Genomic DNA, 20,706 nt, shown 5'->3' with positions numbered 1-20,706 from the left:
AGCAATACTGCGCAGAATAGGCCCTTTCAGCCGCACTGCCCAGCAAACCCCAACAATCCTGATTTAACCTTCCTAATCCCGTGCCCATGATCTGCTCTTTATCAAATTACGGTATTGCTTTGCACTGCTGTACCCATATGTTATAATTATGTGGTCTTGTCAGTGTTAAGACTTTGGTTTGTCCTTTTTTTTGGGATATCACTCTGGAGGAACATTGTATCATTTCTTAATGCATGCATTTCTAATGACAATAAATGAGGACTGAGTGTCCGCATAATCTAATCTAATCACAGGACAATTTACAATGACCAACCCTATATGTCTTTGGACCGTGGGAGGAAACCAGACGACCTGGAGGAAACCTATGTTACATAGAGAGGACGTATAGGGACATATAGAGACTTCTCATAAGGGACACTGGGAACCTCTTTACCATATCTGCATGCTTTAGGCATTGAATTGCTGCCACATGATTGGCTGATTAGATATTTGCATTAATGAACAAATACAGGTGTACCTAATAAAGTGGCCATTGAGTGTATCGTTCCCTTCTGTTAAGGAAATGAAACTTTGTCAACAAACCTGTCGTCAAAAGCTAACACACTTTGTAAATGTGGTGTTAAGTATGAGTTTTTGCCTCTTGACATTGGGTAATATTATTATTGAATCAAATCAGTGAACTGCTAAATTACCATATTCTGCTCTCTCTCAAACTTCAAACCTATAGAATTTTAATTAAGGCCAGAAAACCTAGCACTACATTGCAAATTTGTGGGTGTTGAGGATATTTGAATCATAAGAACATAAGAAATAGCAGCAGGTGTAGGCCATTTGGCCCATCGAGCCAGCTCCGCCATTCAATAAGATCATGGCTGATCTGACCACAGACACATCTCCACCTACTGCCTTTTCCCCGTTACCCTTAATTCCCCTAATATGCAAAAATCTATCAAACCAAGTCTTTTATGTGGCACCTTATTAAACACCTTCTGGAAATCCAAGTAAATAACGCCCATTTGTTCCACTCTATCCACTGTGCTTATTATATCCTCAAAGAACTCCAGTAAGTTTGTCAAACAGGACCCGCCTTTGCTGAATCCATGCTGCGTCTATCTGATGGATTCACTTCTTTCCAGATGCCTCGCTATTTCTTCTTTAGTGATAGCTTCAAGCATTTTCCCCAACTATAAATGTTAAACTAACCAGTCTATAGTTACCTGCCTTTTGCCTATATCCATTTTGAACAGTGGCGTGGCATTCACTTTCTTCCAATCTGTCAGGACCGGCCCAGAGTCCAGAAAATTTTGGTAAACTATCACCAAAGTCTCAACTATAACCTCTCCCATTTCTTCATTACCTAATATCAATTCCCCCTCCTGTCCTCCAAGGGACCTACTTTCACTTCAGCCACCCTTTTAAGCTTTATATAATTATAAAAACTTTTACTATCTGTTTTTATATTTTACACTAGTTTATTTTCATAATCTATCTTCCCTTTCTTTATCGCTCGCTTAGTGGTTCTTTGTTGCTTTTTAAAGTTTTCCACTACTCTTGGCAACTTTGTACACAAGAGTACAAAGTTTGATACCTTTCTTTGTTTTCTTAGTTATCCAAGCCTGGTTCTCCCCACCCTTACTGTTCTTGCTTTTAACTGGAATATACTTTAGTTGAGCACGGTGAAAAATTTCATTGCAAGTTTTCCACTGTTCCTCAACCATCCCACCATATAGCCTGTGTTCCCAGTCTACCCTATCTAACTCCTCCCTCATCCCATTGGCTTTTTCAATATTTTTATTAATTACTTGCATAGACGAATACAAAATACATTATGGTATTATGGAAACAGAAACAAGATTGAATTTTTTGCTTTCTAAGATTAGCAGGCAAGAATTTAATCCCATTATTAAACATACATTAAGAATTTGGTTCCAGTTTCACAAATTTTTTGAGTTTAATAATTTTATTCCTTCTAGTAATATTTATCTCAATTACTTTTTTAAACCATCAACTTTGGATAAGGCCTTTTTAATTTGGAAAACCAAGGGAATAATAACTTTTTCAGATTTATTTTTAGGGGACTATTTAATGTCTTTTTCTCAGTTAGCAGATAAATATGATTTATCTAATGTACACTTTTTTAGGTATTTACAAATTAGGAACTTTTTATGTGGTTTGTTACCAAATTACCCTTCTGCTTATCCACCTAATATGATGGATGTTCTCCTTCAGTTTAAACCATTTCAAAAAGGGTTGATAGCTATAATCTATAAACAGTTATTGAGTTTACGAATGATATCTAACGATCAAATTAAACGCGCTTAGGAATTGGAACTTCAAGAGTCATTTTCAGATAATCAATGGAGTAAAATTTTTCATTTGGTTAACAACTCATCTATTTGTGCCCGTCATTCCTTGATACAGTTCAAGGTATTGGGCCCACATGTCAAAGGATAAACTAGCGCGTATTTTCCCCAATATTAATCCTATTTGTGACAGATGTAATACTGAGTTGGCCACTTTAACTCATATGTATTGGTCTTGTATAAAGCTAGATAACTTTTGGAGAGATATTTTTAAAACACTATCAAGAGTTTTGGATCTGGATATACAACCTCACTTGCTTATGGCAATTTTTGGGATTATCTCATCAGAAGCAGGAAATATTCCTGTTTCCACTCAACGTATGATAGCCTTTTCGACCTTACTGGCTAGGACAGCTATTTTATTGAAGTGGAAGGATTCTAATCCACCTACGGTCTTTTACTCGCTCTCCTCCATTATGTCCTGTTTAAGTTTAGAAAAAATAAGAAGTCGGACATTTGATACATCCTTTAAATTTGAGCAAATATGGCAACCTTTCAAACAATATTTTCATTTAATTTGATTTATTACTCTTTCAATCTTTTTTTTTCGGAAGTTTTAGATTTGATCAGAAAGTCTTTCTTTCTTTTTTTGGTCGTATCTTCAAAATGGACTGCCCAGTCCCTTTTTTTTTGTTTTATTTAGTGTAGTGGTTTTTTCTTTTCCTTTCTCTTCATAAACTGGTAAGAGGAGAGTTGCTATTTTCATTTTTTTTATTATTATATATTTTATACTAGTTTAACAATATCTTATGATTTTGACGTTTGTCTTAATCTTGGTTTATATTGTTACTGATATATATATTTGAACTAATTCTCCTCTTGACTGTATGCTTTTTTAAAAAAATCAATAAAAAGATTAATAAAGAAAGAAAAATTGAATTTCCCCATAACTATGTATTGTAAATTAACCATAATATTGAAAAGGTGTATTTTATTCCAATCTAAAGCAAAATCAAAACCCCACAACAAAACAGAAAAAAAGCCATTTGGTGAAAAGAAAAAAAAATCTGACATATAATCATAAATTCAAACATATAATAGCCATCATCATTGCTGACCAAATCGAAAATTGTGAGAGTAATTCCAAAAACGTCCCCATGTGGAAAAACCTTGTCTAGGTATAGGAATAGAACACCTAATCTTCTCTAGATTTAAATATAATGTAAGATCAATCAACCAATGGGCATGAGTAGGTGGAGCGGCATTTTTCCATTTAAGCAACAAAACTCTTCTGGCTAAAAGAGAAATAAAAGCCAAAATATGCAAATCATTCCTCCAACAATGCCAAACAAGGCAGTCAGAGGGTTGGGTTTAAAGTTTACTTTAAAAAGCTCCGAAAAAGTTTGAAATACTTCTTTCCAAAATTTATCAAGCCGCGGGCAGGACCAAAACATACGAATTAGAGAGGCCTCTTCGACATTACACCTATTACAGTACGGAGAAAAATCTGAATAAAAACGAGAGGGCTCATCCCATTGTCGTCTCCCTTGTTTAGGCATAATACAATGGTTTGAAATTGAACTACTGCACCCTCCATTTGTATAAGAAACTCAATCACACTGTGATCAGTCTTTCCAAGAGGATCCCTAACTACAAGATTGCTAATTTTACCTGTCTCATTGCACAGGCCCAGATCCAAGAAAGCATGTTCTGTTGTAGGTTCAGTAACATGCTGTTCAAGAAAGCTATCACATATGCACTCTATGAAGTTCTCCTCAAGACTACTTTGACCAACCTGATTCACCCAATCTACGTGCAAGTTAAAGCCCCCCACGATAAATACTGTTCCATTCTTACATGCCTCAAATATTTCCGTTTATTGCCTGTGCTACTGTAATGTTATTATTCAGTGGCCTATAGACCACTCCATATGGGCACGTGGCCAAGTGGTTAAGGCATTTGACTAGTGATCTGAAGGTCATGAGTTTGAGCCCCAGCCGAGGCAGCGCGTTGTGTCCTTGAGCAAGGCACTTAACCACACAGTGCAACGACACTGGTGCCAAGCTGTATCGGCCCTTGCCCTTCCCTTAGACAACATCGGTGTCGTGGAGAGGGGAGACGTGCAGCATGGGCAACTGCCAGTCTTCCATACAACCTTGCCCAGGCCTGTGCCCTGGAGAGTGAAGACTTTCCAGGTGCAGATCCATGGTCTCGCAAGACTAATGGATGCCTTTATTTTATTTATAGACCACTCCCATCAGTGACTTTTTCCCTTTACTATTCCTAATCTCTACCCAGATGGATTCAACATTCGGCTCCTTAGATAGCCCTGATCTCATCCTTAATTAAGAGTGCCACCCCACCTCCCTTAGCTTCCTGCCTATCCTTCCGTATTACCTGTATTGCTGGATATTAAATTCCCAATCTGTGGCTGGGCATGGTCTCCACTCTGACTTGGAAGCACACTCCTGATCTTTCATTATTTCTAAGTCTAAAGTCAAGAACGAGCTCACTCAACATTACTCCTGAAAATCCTGAAGGACAGAACTGTGGGCTTGGTTAAGCTACCCCCACATCTCGCATGCCAGTAATAGAAGATTTTTGACTTGTGCTCAAAGGCAACAAAACATTTTGCATACTTACTGCATGCGATGAGCTCGTGGTCAGTGAAGAGACAGTTGAAACCAGGCTGCTGGTTTGATGGTTTGGCATGGAACTGCTTAAAAAATTAAAAGGATAAATTTGACTGAACTTAAGTACACGACAGCGAACTTAAATATGGATCTTAAAAAACTAAATAGTGGAAAAAGTCATTAAAAAATAGAGTCTCACCACCCTATTAAATCAGTTTGCTAGTTTACGAACTAATGGAAATTCTGGAGCTGATGGGAATGAGAGACTACTCACCAAGATGTTATCTGGGGTTTCTCTTATCCCTATATAAAACTTGTAAATTTTAATTTATAGAGCTTACTACAAAAAAAACACGTACTAAAAATAAAACTACAAATGTTGGAAATCGAGATAAGAGCAAAAACACGCCGAGCCAAGTGTCACCTGTACAAAGAGACACAGGGAACTCTGCAGGTCTGTGACCTTTCATGAGAATAGGGGATTGAGTTCAAGAGCCACGAGATAATGTTGTAGCTTATAAAACTCTGGCAAGGTGGCATTTATGAGTACTGTGTTCATTTCTGCTGAACTTATTATAGGAAAGATTAAAGTTTTCATTTATTTTATTGAGATACAGCGCAAAATAGGCCCTTCCAGTTGCACCACTCAGCAATCCCCGATTTAACCCTTGCCTAATCATGGGACAATTAACATACCAACCGGTACCTCTTTGGACTGAGAGAGGAAACCAGAGCACCCAGAAGAAACCCATGCAGTCTCGGGGAAAACGTACAAACTCCTTACAGATGGAGGAAAGAATTGAACCCGGATTGCCGGTAGTGTAGAGCGCTGTGCTAACCGCTATGCTATGCCAGAACTAGCACAAAACTAAAATGATATGTCTTTCATTTGTAATAGTTGTCTTAAGATTCACTTGTAATCAAGCTTGCAAGCACAACCACCTTTTAATTCAATACCTTGTTACCTTCCACCCTCAAAACCGTTTCCTTACACTCCTTTCATTATTTTATATTAAATTGGTACCTTTCAAGAAAGAATGAGTAGGTGACACACAGGTCCATACCTGCTATGTTGTGATAGAGAACTGCTGGGCAATTCAATGGTCTGGTTCAAGTTAGAAGAATGTTGTGGCACTGAAAGCAGAAATGAAACATCGATGACATCAATGGTTGATAAAATAATTTGGTAAAAACCGACTCTGCTGAATAAAGCCTTCATAAGAATAATTTCATTTGTAATTTTGATTTACTTTAGCGATACTAGGACCAACAACTTTTGATCAGTGATAACTTAGAGAGCAAACTTAACAAGTTTCAAATCTATTCTGTATAGTCTAATAATTGCTAACACATGACCCTGGAGGTAACCAAGGAACTCAGAAAATGGTACTTCACATCAGTATGTTCAGCTATGTGCTTGAACTTAGACATCATTGTTGCTCGGTTCCTCATTTAGCACAAGGGTATACAAAATATACATTTTTTGTTCCCCATGTCTAAGAGTCTATCAGGCAGTCAGCACAGAGAAAGAAATCATACAGTTCCCTCACGGTAGGACAAAAGATTCTAGTACCTGCCGCTTCTTCTAAAAACCTTACCAGCTGAACCTTCCATTTTGCTGGACCACTCAAAAGCATCTTTGGGTAGATAACCAAGACAAAGAAAGGAAAATTTGCTACAACCTGCCTTCTGCTCTGCTCTTCCCAAGGCAATGATATAGAACATGGGGAATATAGTTCCTGTGTACTATTACTAAAAGCACACTACGTTATTAACTTGTTTCCACACAAAAACCGTTGTTTTTGCATAAAATGACTGAGATGAAATTTTCGAGCCAATTAATTGAGCACTCATAAGTATAGCATGGTCCTCAACTTAATTCAGAAAGTGGTATCTTCTACTTTTGTGTTTATGCTGTTTTAGGTGTGTCTGTTGCACATTGGCTATATGATTGTCTGTGGAGATTGGTAACAAGCAATACATACTCCTCTCTCTCTCTCTGGAGATTTAAACAAAAAGTTTTAAGATGATGCTTATCCCACTGAGGCAATTTCATAAAAAAGTTGATTTAATCTTGGAACCTAAGAACAACAGTTAGAGCAAAATCAGTAAAAGTCAAAAAAGGAGTATTGTAAGGGCAACACTGAACACCTTTAGCTGCTTGGGAGGTAATGCAATGTAGGTAATAGTTAAAGAATTCCTGGCAGAGACACTGGAAGTCAAGCAATATAAAAGACTTTGGTCTTAAACATGTGCAAGACAAAATTATGCAAATACTCCACAGCTACAAATGGTCCAGTAGGAACAACACAATAAAAATGCAAAGCCCCATTCATGCAAATATCAAGACCAATCAAGACATTTTAAATATCACACATCAAAAGTTTTGATTAACCATGACACATCATGCAGAATAAATGCTGCAGAGACACTGGTTACTAAGCTATTCTTGACTCTACTTCACAGAGCACATAATAAGAATTTCATAAAGTACACTACATACAGCATGGCGTAGAGCTCATGCCCTCAATATCTTTACTGGGCTTAATCTAGTATGATGTAACAGAGATATATCACACTGCTAGCAATATTTACAGATGCTGACACACAGGGTAGGATCTAGAATGGGAGTCCCAAATAGCTGTGACAATGATGGGGTGTGTTAATGCTGCCGCATTCTTAATCTCCCAAATCTTTCCACTCCAAGGCAGTTAGATTTGCAAGTGGAAGATTCTTCATATCCTTCAATGCTGATTGAAAAATGTTTAATTATTGAAATACAAAAGGACATACTCTAAAGAATATGATTTACTGCAGAAATCTTCATTATTAGGCTTATTAAAATCGGCAGCAATATACACACTCTTTAACATTCCGTTTTACCCTCACTCAAGAGCTTCATTGTTCAGAATGTAAAACTGAAGAATTGCCTATCTTATCAGGCAAGTCTCGATATACAACAGACTTAGGATCATGACATGATTATCCAAGCAAAGGTAGTGGCAGAATTATTTTCCTTGGTACAATCATCACAAAAGTATACATTAAATATGGTTGTGAAAATGAAATTCAGTTGTAGTTAAACAGAAAGGGAATGTGATGTTAGATCACAATGGTTGAGGGCCATAAATAAAACAAAATATTGAACAGGCCTCAGAATTCTAGTATACTGATCAAATTACATGAAGAATTAACAACATTAATCAAGTGCAAAATTAGTGACTCAGTCAGGCTTATTATTGATGCCACAAAATCAAGCTTAAAAAAATTATAATCATTGCAATTTAGAAATAATCATTCTGGTATAAATTGGAATAAACTTAACGAACAGAAAGGTTATTTAGAAAAAAAAACTTAGTATACCATTAAAGCTGTGAAACAAGATCAAATTTACTGTATTTTCAGGCAGTGACCAAGTCATATGGTGCAGTTCACATCAAATGCTTTGGTGAATCACTGACAGTGTTTCACAATTTATATACTTCATACTTCAGAAGTTAGTTGTCAAGACTTTCTGCAGTGTGACAACCAGTGCTGAAAGCATGTCATTATTTTCATCGCAAATTCTAGGGCAAATGCTCTCGGACATCGGCAATGAAACTGAAATGGTCTCAAAGATGATAAACAAAGATGGTATTTTGGAGCAGTGCTGCTGTTAATAATATTAAGTACAATATCTAGTTATCAGTGTATCCTTGTGTAGATTATTGTTATAATAGACCATTACAACATCTATTATAACAATAATCTGCATAAGCATACACTAATAGCCAAATTACTTCTGCCTCATATTTAAATCCTTAATTTACATATGCAAAACAAGTAGCATAACCAGGATAGTGAAACAAGCTTGAGTGAAAAAAAAAGAATGCAGGACAGAATTTTGAACATTAATACAGATTGTAAATCCATACTGCTTGATCAAATACCATATACCCAACTCTCACTTCAGTCGAAAGAACGATGTTAACACTGTAGTCACATCATAAACATAAGCTAATAATGTTCAGTTATATATGACTCACCTTCAAGTGCCTGTTGTGCCCCAAGACCATTGTGGCTGTTCTGTAAATGCAAGATAGAAATGTCTGACTGCTGTTAAGGATCTCTTAGTCATGGAATAAACTATCTGCTGTTCATCTAAAACAAAAGCAAAGAGCTGCAGATGATGGCATTCTGAAATTAAAACAGAAGGTAGAATGCACTCAGGTTTGGGCAGAATCAGTTTCTTACCTGTCCCGCTGCCACCCTGGTTCATCGTATATAGGTCCTTCCCAGGTTATAAATGCCCGACTAATGGACATCTCATGTTTAATGAATGAGTGTTTGGGAGAAAGGCACAGCAGATAGGGATAAATTTGCTAGTGGCCATGGGAGATGCCAGATGGGAAAAGGTAATGAGGGAAGAAGGTACATTTCTCCGTGCCTTCTCTCCCAGACCTGCAACAATTGGAGCTAGGTCAAGCCAAACAGTCTCTGCCACGCACTCAGTCAGTGAGGCTGAGTGTCAACCACTCATCCCACCCCTGCTTGCTCTTCCACCACAGCTACTTCTCTTCCATATATTACTGACTTACAAACTGTTCCAAGTTACTACCCTGGGGTCTCCCTATATCATTTATCCCATCCAATCAGTATTTTTCATGCAGATGCCACTGGCTATCTGACTTAATCAGCATTTTTAATTCACCTTTCCTGTTATAGCTATCTAATCTATTTTATTGAAACAAATTTAAGGTTACAGAAAAATTGAATATTTGCTCACCTAACATCACAGATAACCGAAGAATTAAGAAGTGTTTAAATGTTTATTCTGCACCCCTTTTACCTGGAATGGAAGCAAGATGTCGTGCTCAAGTACAAACACATGTTTGCAATGCAACTGTAAGGTCCAAATAGTCTGCTCACACAAAGGTACCCCTCATGCCTAATCTAGGGATTAAAATTTCAAAGATGAAATTTTCAAAACCACTAATTTTCAGGTATATTTTAAATCCTACAAATTTTCCAGTCACACGTTGTTAGGAATTCAGTCACTGATACTCTGGATAGAAGTGCACACAAGGGCATAGAACTGATTGACGGTGCAGCACATCTTCCCTCAATGTTGATACTGCTCATTTTGATCAAATGATTAGTTAACCTTGAAATAAGATGCTGAATAGGCAAGCATCACCATTTTCCTTTGTCATATCAAACATCTTACCACCTTAAATGCAGTGTTAATTTGATCTTCTTTATAGAGATGCAAGTCCCTCAGTCTGATATGAGTGATTAAATGCCTTTAATCAGCCTATCATTCACACTCAGTTACTTGTACATTGTGTTTTATAGGATTGCTTTTATATTTATAGCTTTTTTAAAAAGTTCTTTATGCACACTGTGTTGACAAAGATGACAATAAACAATCTTGAATGCCTTAAAACTATTTATACATTCAACATTCTCCCACACTAAAAAACAGGTTCCCCTTGTTATGTTAGCCAATAATTTCTCATATTCTTTGAACTTTTTCCAATTTAAGGCCACATTCCGAATTTTGCTTGATTCTTAAATATATTTGGCATCTGACATATAGCAAGTCATCCATAATAGTCATAGTCATACTTTATTAATCCCGGGGGAAATTGGTTTTCGTTACAGTTGCTCCATAAATAATAAATAGTAATAAAACCATAAATAGTTAAATAGTAATATGTAAATTATGCCACTAAATTATGAAATAAGTCCAGGACCAGCCTATTGGCTCAGAATGTCTGACCCTCCAAGGGAGGAGTTGTAAAGTTTGATGGCCACAGGCAAGAATGACTTCCTATGACACTCCGTGCTGCATCTTGGTGGAATGAGTCTCTGGCTGAATGTACTCCTGTGCCCACCCAGTACATTATGTAGTGGATGGGAGACATTGACCAAGATAGCATGCAACTTAGACAGCATCCTCTTTTCAGACACCACCGTGAGAGAGTCCAGTTCCAACCCCACAACATCACTGGCCTTACGAATGTAAAACACATTTATTTGCATTATCTCCAGGAACATTATTCCTCCAAGTGAATGTTTTGAACCCAAATTATATGTTATGCTCATTTACCTAAGCTTTATTTCCTCTATAATTAAGCTCCCTTAAGGTAACCTCTTGATAGAGCATTGCACCTTGTGTTAACCTTGCCTTCAACAGTTGGTTTGGGGCATCAAACAGAAGCCTACTATAATGCACTAGTCCACTATAATTTTGGATATATTTTCACCCCAATCAGTCCACACTGGAGTTTAAAAGTTCCACTCAAGCTCCTATCTTCCCTGAATTAACTTCCGCCTCAGCTTTCAATTCCCTTCACTCTCATTTGTCCAAAATCTTGCTTACACACAATTTTCTTCGGCAAAAACTTCACAGCCCTAAAAAGATTAATTCAAATTTGTATTTCAACACTATTTTGATACTCACTTGCAAAGAAGCTTCTTTTGGAGATGTATCCACAGAGTTTTGATACGGCATTCCATGCACAGAATTCTGATCCATCGTTGAAGTCACCGTTGTGTTCTGGGAAACCGCTGAACTGGAAGAGGTGATGGCAGATGGATTTGATGATTCTTCAACTGCACTGGATATTAATAAAAACTGTGACACTGAATCACTACAAACAACAATATAACATGGCAATTTTAATTTTTATAAACATATCTGTTTCAGAAAGTGAACTGTTCCCATTCAGTGCTAACAGTGTACATACAGAATATGCAACTACTATAATTTTAGAACTTTATCCTTTATCTTATTCCAACAATGCTTTTCCTCCACATATTGAAATTTCTCTGACGTCCCCAGTCTTAAGACAATGCTAATTAAGAACATTGTTTCTCAGTGCATAGAAAACAACAGAAAGATGACTTTAATCCAATTTTCTTTACACTGAAACATACAAGTGATGCTTTCAAAACCAGCAAAACTGAGTGGAAGTTGGTGAAGAAGAGGATGCGAGTTTACCTTACAGAATTTGAAAACAAGTGGTTTTGTGTTTGACTGATGGTCTCTGTACTTCCTGTTTGAAATTCAGTGAGAGATGGTTCTGATCCAAACTCCAAGGCTCCAAACTGAACATTCAACCCAGAGACATCAGTGGATCCTGGCATTTCAACAGCAGATGCAGGAATCTAAACAAACAAGAGTGCATTTTTGAACCAGAAATGGGAAATGCCTGGGTGAGCACATGCAACATAAAGTGAAGATTTGTCACCCCATGGTGCATTTTTCCTTCACATTCTATATATAATTGTACCTCAATCATCCTACTCTCACAGTTTGTTGAAACTATTTGCTTTAATGAAAAACCTTCATAACTAAGTCACATTCAAAAAAAAATCAGAACATAACAAATGAAGATGTTAAAATTGTTATTATTCAAGATCTAAGCACGTTTCAAAAAAGGAAAGTTGCCTATTTTAAGACCGACACACATAACTGTCGTAAATGAGAATCTAAACACTTAAATGGTATTCTTTCATGCTATCAAAGAACATAAACACTGTTAAGACCACTTAAAATCCAAGATATACTCCACTCCTTTGAACACTGAATGTATTCAAACTGCTTTGAACAGAAAACAGCAACTTCGCCAAAAGCATTGAACATCACTACATAACCAGTAAGAGGTTCTTCGTTCAGTCCTAAAAAAATCAGATATATTCAAAGGAAGGTTTTATTACACTGTCATTGATAAATAGTAATCAGTTAATTAGCAAGTTACCAAATGGGCCAAAAAATTTATAACACATGATAACAATTAACTTTCAAATGTAGCTAGCGAACTAATTTATGCAAATTACTTTCAGCTTAATTTTTTAAAAGGATGTATTCATTCACAGGATATTGATACTTCTGACAAATTACTTCCCATTCCTAATTAAGAAAGCAAAAACACCAACATTGGTGGACCAGGAGTTGCCTTTAAGTCAAGGAAGGCAAAATTTCCTTGACGAATGAATGCTTTTATGACAATCCAATAGTTTAGTGTTCATTATTATGGAATCTAGCAGATAGATATAAAATATCAGAATCAGGTTTAATATCACTGGCATATATCATGAAATTTGTTGAAATACAAGTTTTTTTTTAAAAAGTAAATTTAGATTGCCTTGTGTCATGGCTGAGCTCAAACTGGTACCTCAGGATCAAATTTGTGCGCTAGCTCAGTAACTTGACCGAACCATGGATGAGTTTGGCCAAGTAGCCTGCTTCCATGCAGTATGATTCCATGAAATTCTTATTTGGTCAAATGCTAATGGAGAAATCAACTCCTTCCTTCAAAACACATCAGCCCTACAGTCTGGTCTCACGTGAACAAAATTCTCTCTAGATTATTGGAAAATAGAGAGATGTGATTCAATTTGCATTCTTTTATACCATCTGGGCATAGCTGATGAGGTCAGCATCTATGACATATCCCAAATTTCCCTTAAGAAGGGTTCCCTTGAATATCTGCAATCCTTCTGGAGGAACTCTTGCAAAGCAATTGATTCTGGAAGTTACAGGATTCGAACCAAAGGAATGGATATGGAATGATTGTAAGGAAACAGTTAATGTGATTCTTCTTTGGTATATGCTAAAATAAAATGGAAATCTGTACAACAAAATTACATTAGCCTGAAAGTGGGGTTGTTTTGAGAAAGTTATAGGAGTACATATCTAAAGCCTTAAGAGTAGACAATGATAAATACATGGTTGTTTGGGGAAGCAGAGATCATTGTGCAGGTATAGGTATCAAATGGTGCCTCATCACGAGGAAGTACTGAGGTAAGAATTATGTTAAGAGTTTTGAGGAGATCTTGAAGGGAACTGAAAGGGACACTATCATTGTGCAATGGAGGAATCTTCTCTTGGGTTAGGTCACAACTAGTGACAGTGTAAAGAGCTGGTGAAGATAGGTACAAGTACGTTGAGAGGGTGAGACAAAGATTGAGGGGGTGGAGTGAAAAGATTCGGATCTACCATTCCCTCTGGCGTTATGTAGATCAGCTCATTTAATGGATGTATTAGTTTATTTTGTACCATTTCTTTTCCTCTCTGTATTGCATGTTTTATTTAACTCTAATAAAGTGATTTCTTGTGGTTTAACATATGTATAGTGACTCCTTTGTAAATACATTTGTGAATGCCATTTGCTGAATCAAAAGAACACGGAACAAATTTTAACCCAACGCAGACTGGGAGACCGCTTCGCTGAACACCTACGCTCTGTCCGCCAGAAGAAGCAGGATCTCCCAGTGGCCACACATTTCAATTCCACGTCCCATTCCCATTCTGATATGTCAATCCATGGCCTCCTCTACTGTCAAGAGGAAGCCACACTCAGGTTGGAGGAACAACACCTTATGTTCCGTCTGGGTAGCCTCCAACCTGATGGCATGAACATTGATTTCTCTAACTTCTGTTAATGCCCCTCCTTCCCTTCTTACCCCATCCCTGATTATTATTTTTTTTCCCTCTCACAATAACTCCTTGCCTGTTCTCCATCTTCCTTTGGTGGTTCCCTCCCCCTTTCTTTCTTCCAAGGCCTTCCGTCCTATGATACTCCCCCTTCTCCGGCCTTGTATCCCTTTTACCAATCAACTTCCCAGCTCTTGGCTTCATCCTTCCCCCCTCCTGTCTTCTCCTATCATTTCGGGTCTCCCCCTCCCCCTTTCAAATCTCTTACTACCTCTTTTTTCCGTTAGTCCTGACGAAGGGTCTCGACCTGAAACATGGACTGTACTTCTTCCTATTGATGCTGCCTGTCCTGCTGTGTTCCACCACATTTTGTGTGTGTTGCACAAATTTTAATATATTTTTTGTTACAGAGATCCATTTCCAAGTCATGGTGTGTTGACTTACTGGGAATCTCCAGGCGGCAGCATTCCTATACAAACGAACACCCTACCCAAAGTACTGCTGCTTGCAACTCCCAATTCACTCCACCATGCCATGCACTCCCCCAACCACACATATCTCATTTCTAAAATGTTGTCCATCAATTCAATTTATGCTGGAGCTGGAAGTTTGTAGTTAAGGATGGACTGCCCTACTGTTGTGCCAACATCACTCCTATTGGAGACACAGCACTACCAACTGGCAAAAATAACATACTTTGCTTTATTCAAACTCCTGGCCACAAAAATAAAACAAAAGTAATCATGACTTGTACAGTGTACTACCTATCAAGGACTTGTAGTAAGCAAACAACAGGAATTCTGCAGATGCTGGAAATTCAAGCAACATACATCAAAGTTGCTGGTGAACGCAGCAGGCCAAGCAGCATCTATAGGAAGAGGCGCAGTCGACGTTTCAGGCCGAGACCCTTCGTCTGGACTAACTGAAGGAAGAGTGAGTAAGGGACTTGTAGTAAGCAGCTTAGGTTTGTTGTTCCTCCTTTTGAGTGTCAGTCCTGGGTTCTCATGCTGGCCCAGAGTTCAAAAAGGAGTTAAATCCTGTTTCGAAAACTCATTTTCTTCCTATTCTTTCTGTTCTCTTCCAATGAGACAGCACCAAATAGACAGTCTAGTCTGAACTAATCTGTCTATCTTTACCTTTCTGCAGCTGGACAAATTGGTGAGTTTGGCTTCTGGAAGTTGACAAAGATGATGTTGAAGAGGTTTTGGCATCCCTTGACCAAGAACTGATAGATGAAGAGCTGATGCAATTGCAAGAGGAAAGGATAACAATCAAAACTGAATGCAGTAGCGAACAGACCGAAAGTGAAGTCATCCAGGAACTGAACATGAAGCAACTGCGTGAAATTTTCGCTGCAATGATTGCAGAAAAGTACGACTTTAATTTTGAAAGGGTACGTAGGTTTAAGGCATATTTGCAGGATGGTTTGAGTGCTTACAAAGAACTGCATGATAGAAAAATGCGCGAGGCTAGCAGTCAAGCATACTGTCGTTTTTCAAGCCTTCCACATCAGCCACAGCAGACAAACCTCGACCTTGGACATCGAGGCAGGCAGACATAGAAGATGACCTGCCTGCCCTGATGGAAACAGACGACGATGAGATGACACCCCAGTGTCCTACCACCCCAACCTCCGACGACTCAGCCTAACACACCATCATCAGTGTGCTCACCATCTTCCCAATTCTGTTAAGTGATACTACACTGTACATACATTATTTCTACTTTATGTGGGCTGTGTATTTTCATGTGTTATTTGGTATGATTTGGCAGCTTCATAGCTTAAAGGTTACTGGAGAGGGTGTTTCTGCCGAGAGCGCTTGCGTGAGATTATTGCTACGGTGGACAATGCAATGATCGCAGAAAAGAATTTCTACTTTATATAGGTTGTGTATTTATCATATCATTCCTGCTTTTACTATATGTTACTGTTATTTTAGGTTTTATGTGTTATTTTGCATGATTTGGTAGGTTATTTTTTGGGTCTGCGAACGCTCACAGATTTTTCCCATATAAATAAATGGTAATTGCTTCTTCACTTTATGACATTCCGGCTTACGAACTGTTTCAAAGGAACGCTCTACCTTCGGATGGCGGGGGAAACCTGTAGTCTGACGGTAAGTGCTATATTGCACAGAGGGGAGGATGGTAGACTGATGATGAGCACAATGATTTTTCCCAGCATTGAATGGGTCTTGACGTCAGGTTCTCCCTCCTAAATTATCTCTCCCAGCTTCCCCTTATGCATCGTCAACTGCCTTATGGGAGTGACAAACTCTACCGGTGTAGTAGAAAATTGGAGAAATTTTCATTCTAAAGAAGGAATTTTTACGCGCTGTGACTAAGCTGCTGGCCTGCTGCTTTGCTCTGTAAACGTTGCAATAGGTGGATTGTGTTGGTGGTAAGTGAATTGTATTGTAAAGTGTTTGTATTTTTAGCAGGTTTCTCGTTTAGTTATTTATGATGCTAATCTCTTTTATATTTTATTAACCCCTATTCCATTGCGCCTAGTCTGTGGCAAACAACTTACAAATGCAGCATTAGCTCCAGCAAAATTGAAGACACTTAACTACAAATCAATCATATGACATGTAAAAGTGCTGATTATTTTAAACGGCTGTTGGAATCTCAAAAAAAGCAGTAAAGCTTTTAACTAAAATCAATTTATAACTTTCTTTTAAATTAAATCTACCAAGCCCACCTTTAGAAAAATTAAATCCCATTTTGGCGTAAGCCAGTTATTTAACAGAAATTTATTTTTTCCTTATGAGTTTTTAAAAATTTATGAAAGAGAAAGAAAGATTAATTTCTAAAAAGGTAAGCTAAGCTTAACTATTCTTTTTTCAAGAAAGGTTGGCTAAAAATTCATTCTCTACTCAAAAGAGCATTGACAATTATATCTAAAACTTCACTGATAATGCTAACGTCTCGTAAATTGTAGATACAATTTTTACGCAGGGGTTCCCCGAGACCTGAAAATTATTTCAAGGTTTCTTCCAGGGCAAAAAAGTTGAGAAAGGCTGATCTACACTAGTCTCATCTATTGATTCCGATTCTGATTTATTTGTATTTAGAGACAAAGCACAGCATCAGAACTAATCTGTACATCTTTAGAATGTGGGAGAAAACCGGAGCACCCAGAGGAAATCCACATGATCACAGGGGAGAATGTAGACCTTATTGAGACTGTACTCTTCTATACCATGCCAAATTCTAACTAATCAACAGGTATTACTCCTGACTATTCACATAAATAAATACAAGTGTCAAGTTCATCAGAAATGACTCAAAGTTTCAACTATCTGATGTCAAAGTTAGTGTTATAGGCTGAGTCACAGCTGACACAATGCTAAGTGACTCCTGAGGTAACCAAGAAACTCAGAAACATGGTACTTCACATCAGTATGTTCAGCTATGTGCTTGAACTAAACATCATTGTTTCTTGGTTCCTCATTTAGTGCAAAGTTTACAAAATATGCATTTGCAGATACTCTTGTTTCCCGTGTCTGAGAGACTGATCAGGTGATAGCACTCAGCACAGAAATACAGTTCCCTCAAGGCAGCTAATTAATACAAGAACTGTGCAGGGACAAAAGATTCAGTATCTCTCACTTCTTTTAAAAACCCTTCAGCCTAAGCAAACACTATTCTCTTTTTTGCTAGAGCTACTTAAAAGATCTCAAGGTAGATAACCAGGCCAGAGAAAGGAAGATATGTTGCAAACAGCCTTGTGTTCTTTCCAAGACAATGATATAGAACATTGAAATACAGAATATAGTTATTAATATCCTCCTATACTATTACTGAAAGCACGCTACATCATTGCTTTCGCACAAAATCTTTATTTTTGCATAAGATGATTTAGACGATTATTTTTTCTGAGCCAATCCAGCTAAATGTAGGCATGGTTCTCAACTTACTTTAGAAGGTGGTATCTTCCGCTTTTGTGTCTTAAGTTGTTTTTGCTGTGTCTGTTGTACATTGGCTATCTGATTGTCTGTGGAGCTTGGTAACAACTGCATCACTTTAGTAGCAGAGCCATCAACCAATGGTTCTCTTAACTTGATTTGGGAAGAGAAGGAATCCAATACTGGCTGAACAGAGGATTGCTGCTGTTGTTGGGTTATCTGGCGCAAAACAGGTGAAGGATCAGGTTGAATCTTGAAATCTGAAAGATGTCCAAAATATCAAAGTAAATTTCAGGAATTTATAAAGATGCTAGCTTTGCTTTAATTGCTAACTTCTTCAAATGCAAAATCGCATAATTCTCAGATCATCCTTTCTTCAAAATGATAAAATTTCTGTTGTATTAAAGTTGTATTAGTATGTATGGTCACAAGGAAATTAAATTTTACTTACAAATGTAGTCTGGAATTTAAAAGAAATTTAAAACACAGGGACTCACTAAAATGTTAAAAATACACAACTATCATTTGATAATAATTAGGAATACTGACCGAAATTATTTAGGACTGCTGACTGCGATGCTGATTTTGCTTCCCAAGAATGCTTACTGTTATTTTGTTCCGTGCTCGGTGGAGGCACCTCCACCAAACCAGCGGGCTTCAACTGATCGACTAATTGCAATCCTGAAGAGTTACCAATCTTTGTAGAAGTAAGCTCGCCAAACTTGGGTGTCTATTTAAAAAAATGTGAAACCTTTCAAGCAGCATAAAATACAAAGAGTATCAGTAGTCTGCGCATGCAATTTTCAATTTTTGCTGGATATTTAAGGCAACAAGAACTTTCTTTACAAGCTATTCCAAAGATTTTTTTTGCAACAATTAATTTTATTTTTAGTTCATTCAACTTTGTTCTTATTTAACAGAAAAACTTTTTCAGTTATTTAAATACAGTAGTCATATGCAGATGTTTTACACTGGAGAGAAAATTGAACACTTAAATAGGTTAAGCATTCAAATTCATAATGGATATTTCCACAAAGTATCCATGAAACAAAAGCCTCCACAATGTCAGGATAAATGCAAATCATGAAATAATATTGGCTCAGACTAGTTTAGTTACTGCTTAACAACAAAACACATAAGCCTGGATAAATATCTAATTAGAAAGTTTATCCCATACAAATTTCATCGCACAAAAAAAATAAGCCCACATCAATGCTAAAATTCAAAGGAATTATGTTTCCACTCCCAGAAAGGTACTTCAAATGCACTTGGATTTGACCTCACAGAGAAATTATTTCTCATCCCTTCAGAGTTGCCCAGAAACTAGCTACCCATAATAAATAGCACTCAACTCTGTTTAAATGGTACATTGTGCTGGTGTACTAAAGTCCTCAAATGTCAGAAAATCCAATCAATACTCTTAGAGGTAGAACGAATTTCTAACTGATATATTACAAAAACTGGCTGGGGCCCAAAACTGCATGTTCAGTTGAAAAAAATCAACAAGAAATTTGATAAGCCAAAAATGGCATTCAAATAATATTCAAATTTAACCTAACCACCAGAAAATAGTTTAATTTGCAAATGAGTTCTAAAAATGCATCAACCACAAAACAATTCACAAATCTAATGATCTAGTCAAAATTTAAGCACGTTTTCATTTTTCTTTTTTCCCCAAACTTGAATTTTGCAGTTAAAATTGTAACAAAAAAATTTCCCATGGACTCACTGAAAGTATTAAGACAATTGATTCCCAAGATGCGTACTAAGTACAACAACTGTTTACCTTACTCAAGACTTACAAGTTGATAGAAAATAGAGATTGCAATTCCTTTTCCTTTCACATTGAGGTTGAAGCTACAATTCATAATAGCACAAATTTGAAGCGCCTACTTCCTATTCATTTAAGTTAGTACTCTCAGTAAATGAAATCCATTATTAGGATCTGCTCAGGAAAGAAAGTTCATTGTTTTGAAAGGTAAATTAGTTTGCTCTGGGTTGCTTATTTTCACTGTCATAGGAAGGCCTTAAATCATTTTCCATTTGGGGAGGTAGAAAGAAAAAGGGGTAAAAGCAAAATAAGGAACCATCAGGCAAGCTGGTGGATGGAATTTTTCAGGAAACAGAACTACAATGGAGTCTGTTATGGAATTACTGTTCAACTAAAAAGACTTACAGTTCAACTAAGCTTCATTTACTGAGCCTCCAGTGGTTAATCATTTTTTCTTCTTCATACCTGCCAAATGACCAGATTTTTAAAAAAAAATGTACATAGAATAGCACTCTTACATTAAAATTATAAAAGTAAAGCAGTGAGTTATGAGTATCAACACACTGAGCCATGAGATTGAAAGCGCAAAGAGAAAAAGAGAACATACATGCACAATTTCATTGGGAAATGTCCTACTCTATCTCAACTGCAAATTATTTTAATCTTT

The 20,706-nt window shown here is 37.1% G+C and overlaps 1 protein-coding gene and 2 non-coding genes across 12 annotated transcripts in view; all 3 read right to left on the bottom strand.

Annotated features, from left to right (window-relative positions):
• Window positions 1–20,706, bottom strand: part of ubap2a (ubiquitin associated protein 2a) — a 90,349-nt gene that overhangs the window by 31,398 nt on the left and 38,245 nt on the right. For 7 of the 10 annotated variants that reach the window (XM_063042756.1, XM_063042757.1, XM_063042748.1 and 4 more), the window contains exons 12-18: window positions 18,818–18,998; window positions 18,281–18,528; window positions 11,922–12,088; window positions 11,382–11,538; window positions 8,962–9,001; window positions 6,001–6,070; window positions 4,947–5,022 (exon numbers count right to left, since the gene is read on the bottom strand). In XM_063042756.1, coding sequence (XP_062898826.1) covers window positions 4,947–5,022; window positions 6,001–6,070; window positions 8,962–9,001; window positions 11,382–11,538; window positions 11,922–12,088; window positions 18,281–18,528; window positions 18,818–18,998 — 939 coding nt within the window. The remainder of the gene's footprint in view (window positions 1–4,946; window positions 5,023–6,000; window positions 6,071–8,961; window positions 9,002–11,381; window positions 11,539–11,921; window positions 12,089–18,280; window positions 18,529–18,817; window positions 18,999–20,706) is intronic. The other 3 variants (XM_063042752.1, XM_063042754.1, XM_063042753.1) reach the window with 3 other exon arrangements.
• On the bottom strand, window positions 6,302–6,382 carry LOC134344643 (small nucleolar RNA SNORD121A). The gene has a single exon (XR_010017489.1). It is a non-coding gene; the product is annotated as a small nucleolar RNA SNORD121A (small nucleolar RNA).
• Window positions 17,728–17,808, bottom strand: LOC134344642 (small nucleolar RNA SNORD121A). Its single transcript, XR_010017488.1, has one exon. It is a non-coding gene; the product is annotated as a small nucleolar RNA SNORD121A (small nucleolar RNA).

This window comes from Mobula hypostoma, chromosome 3 (genome assembly GCF_963921235.1).
Source record: "Mobula hypostoma chromosome 3, sMobHyp1.1, whole genome shotgun sequence".
NCBI lineage: Eukaryota > Metazoa > Chordata > Chondrichthyes > Myliobatiformes > Myliobatidae > Mobula > Mobula hypostoma.
This window is presented reverse-complemented; position numbering and strand designations above follow the sequence as displayed.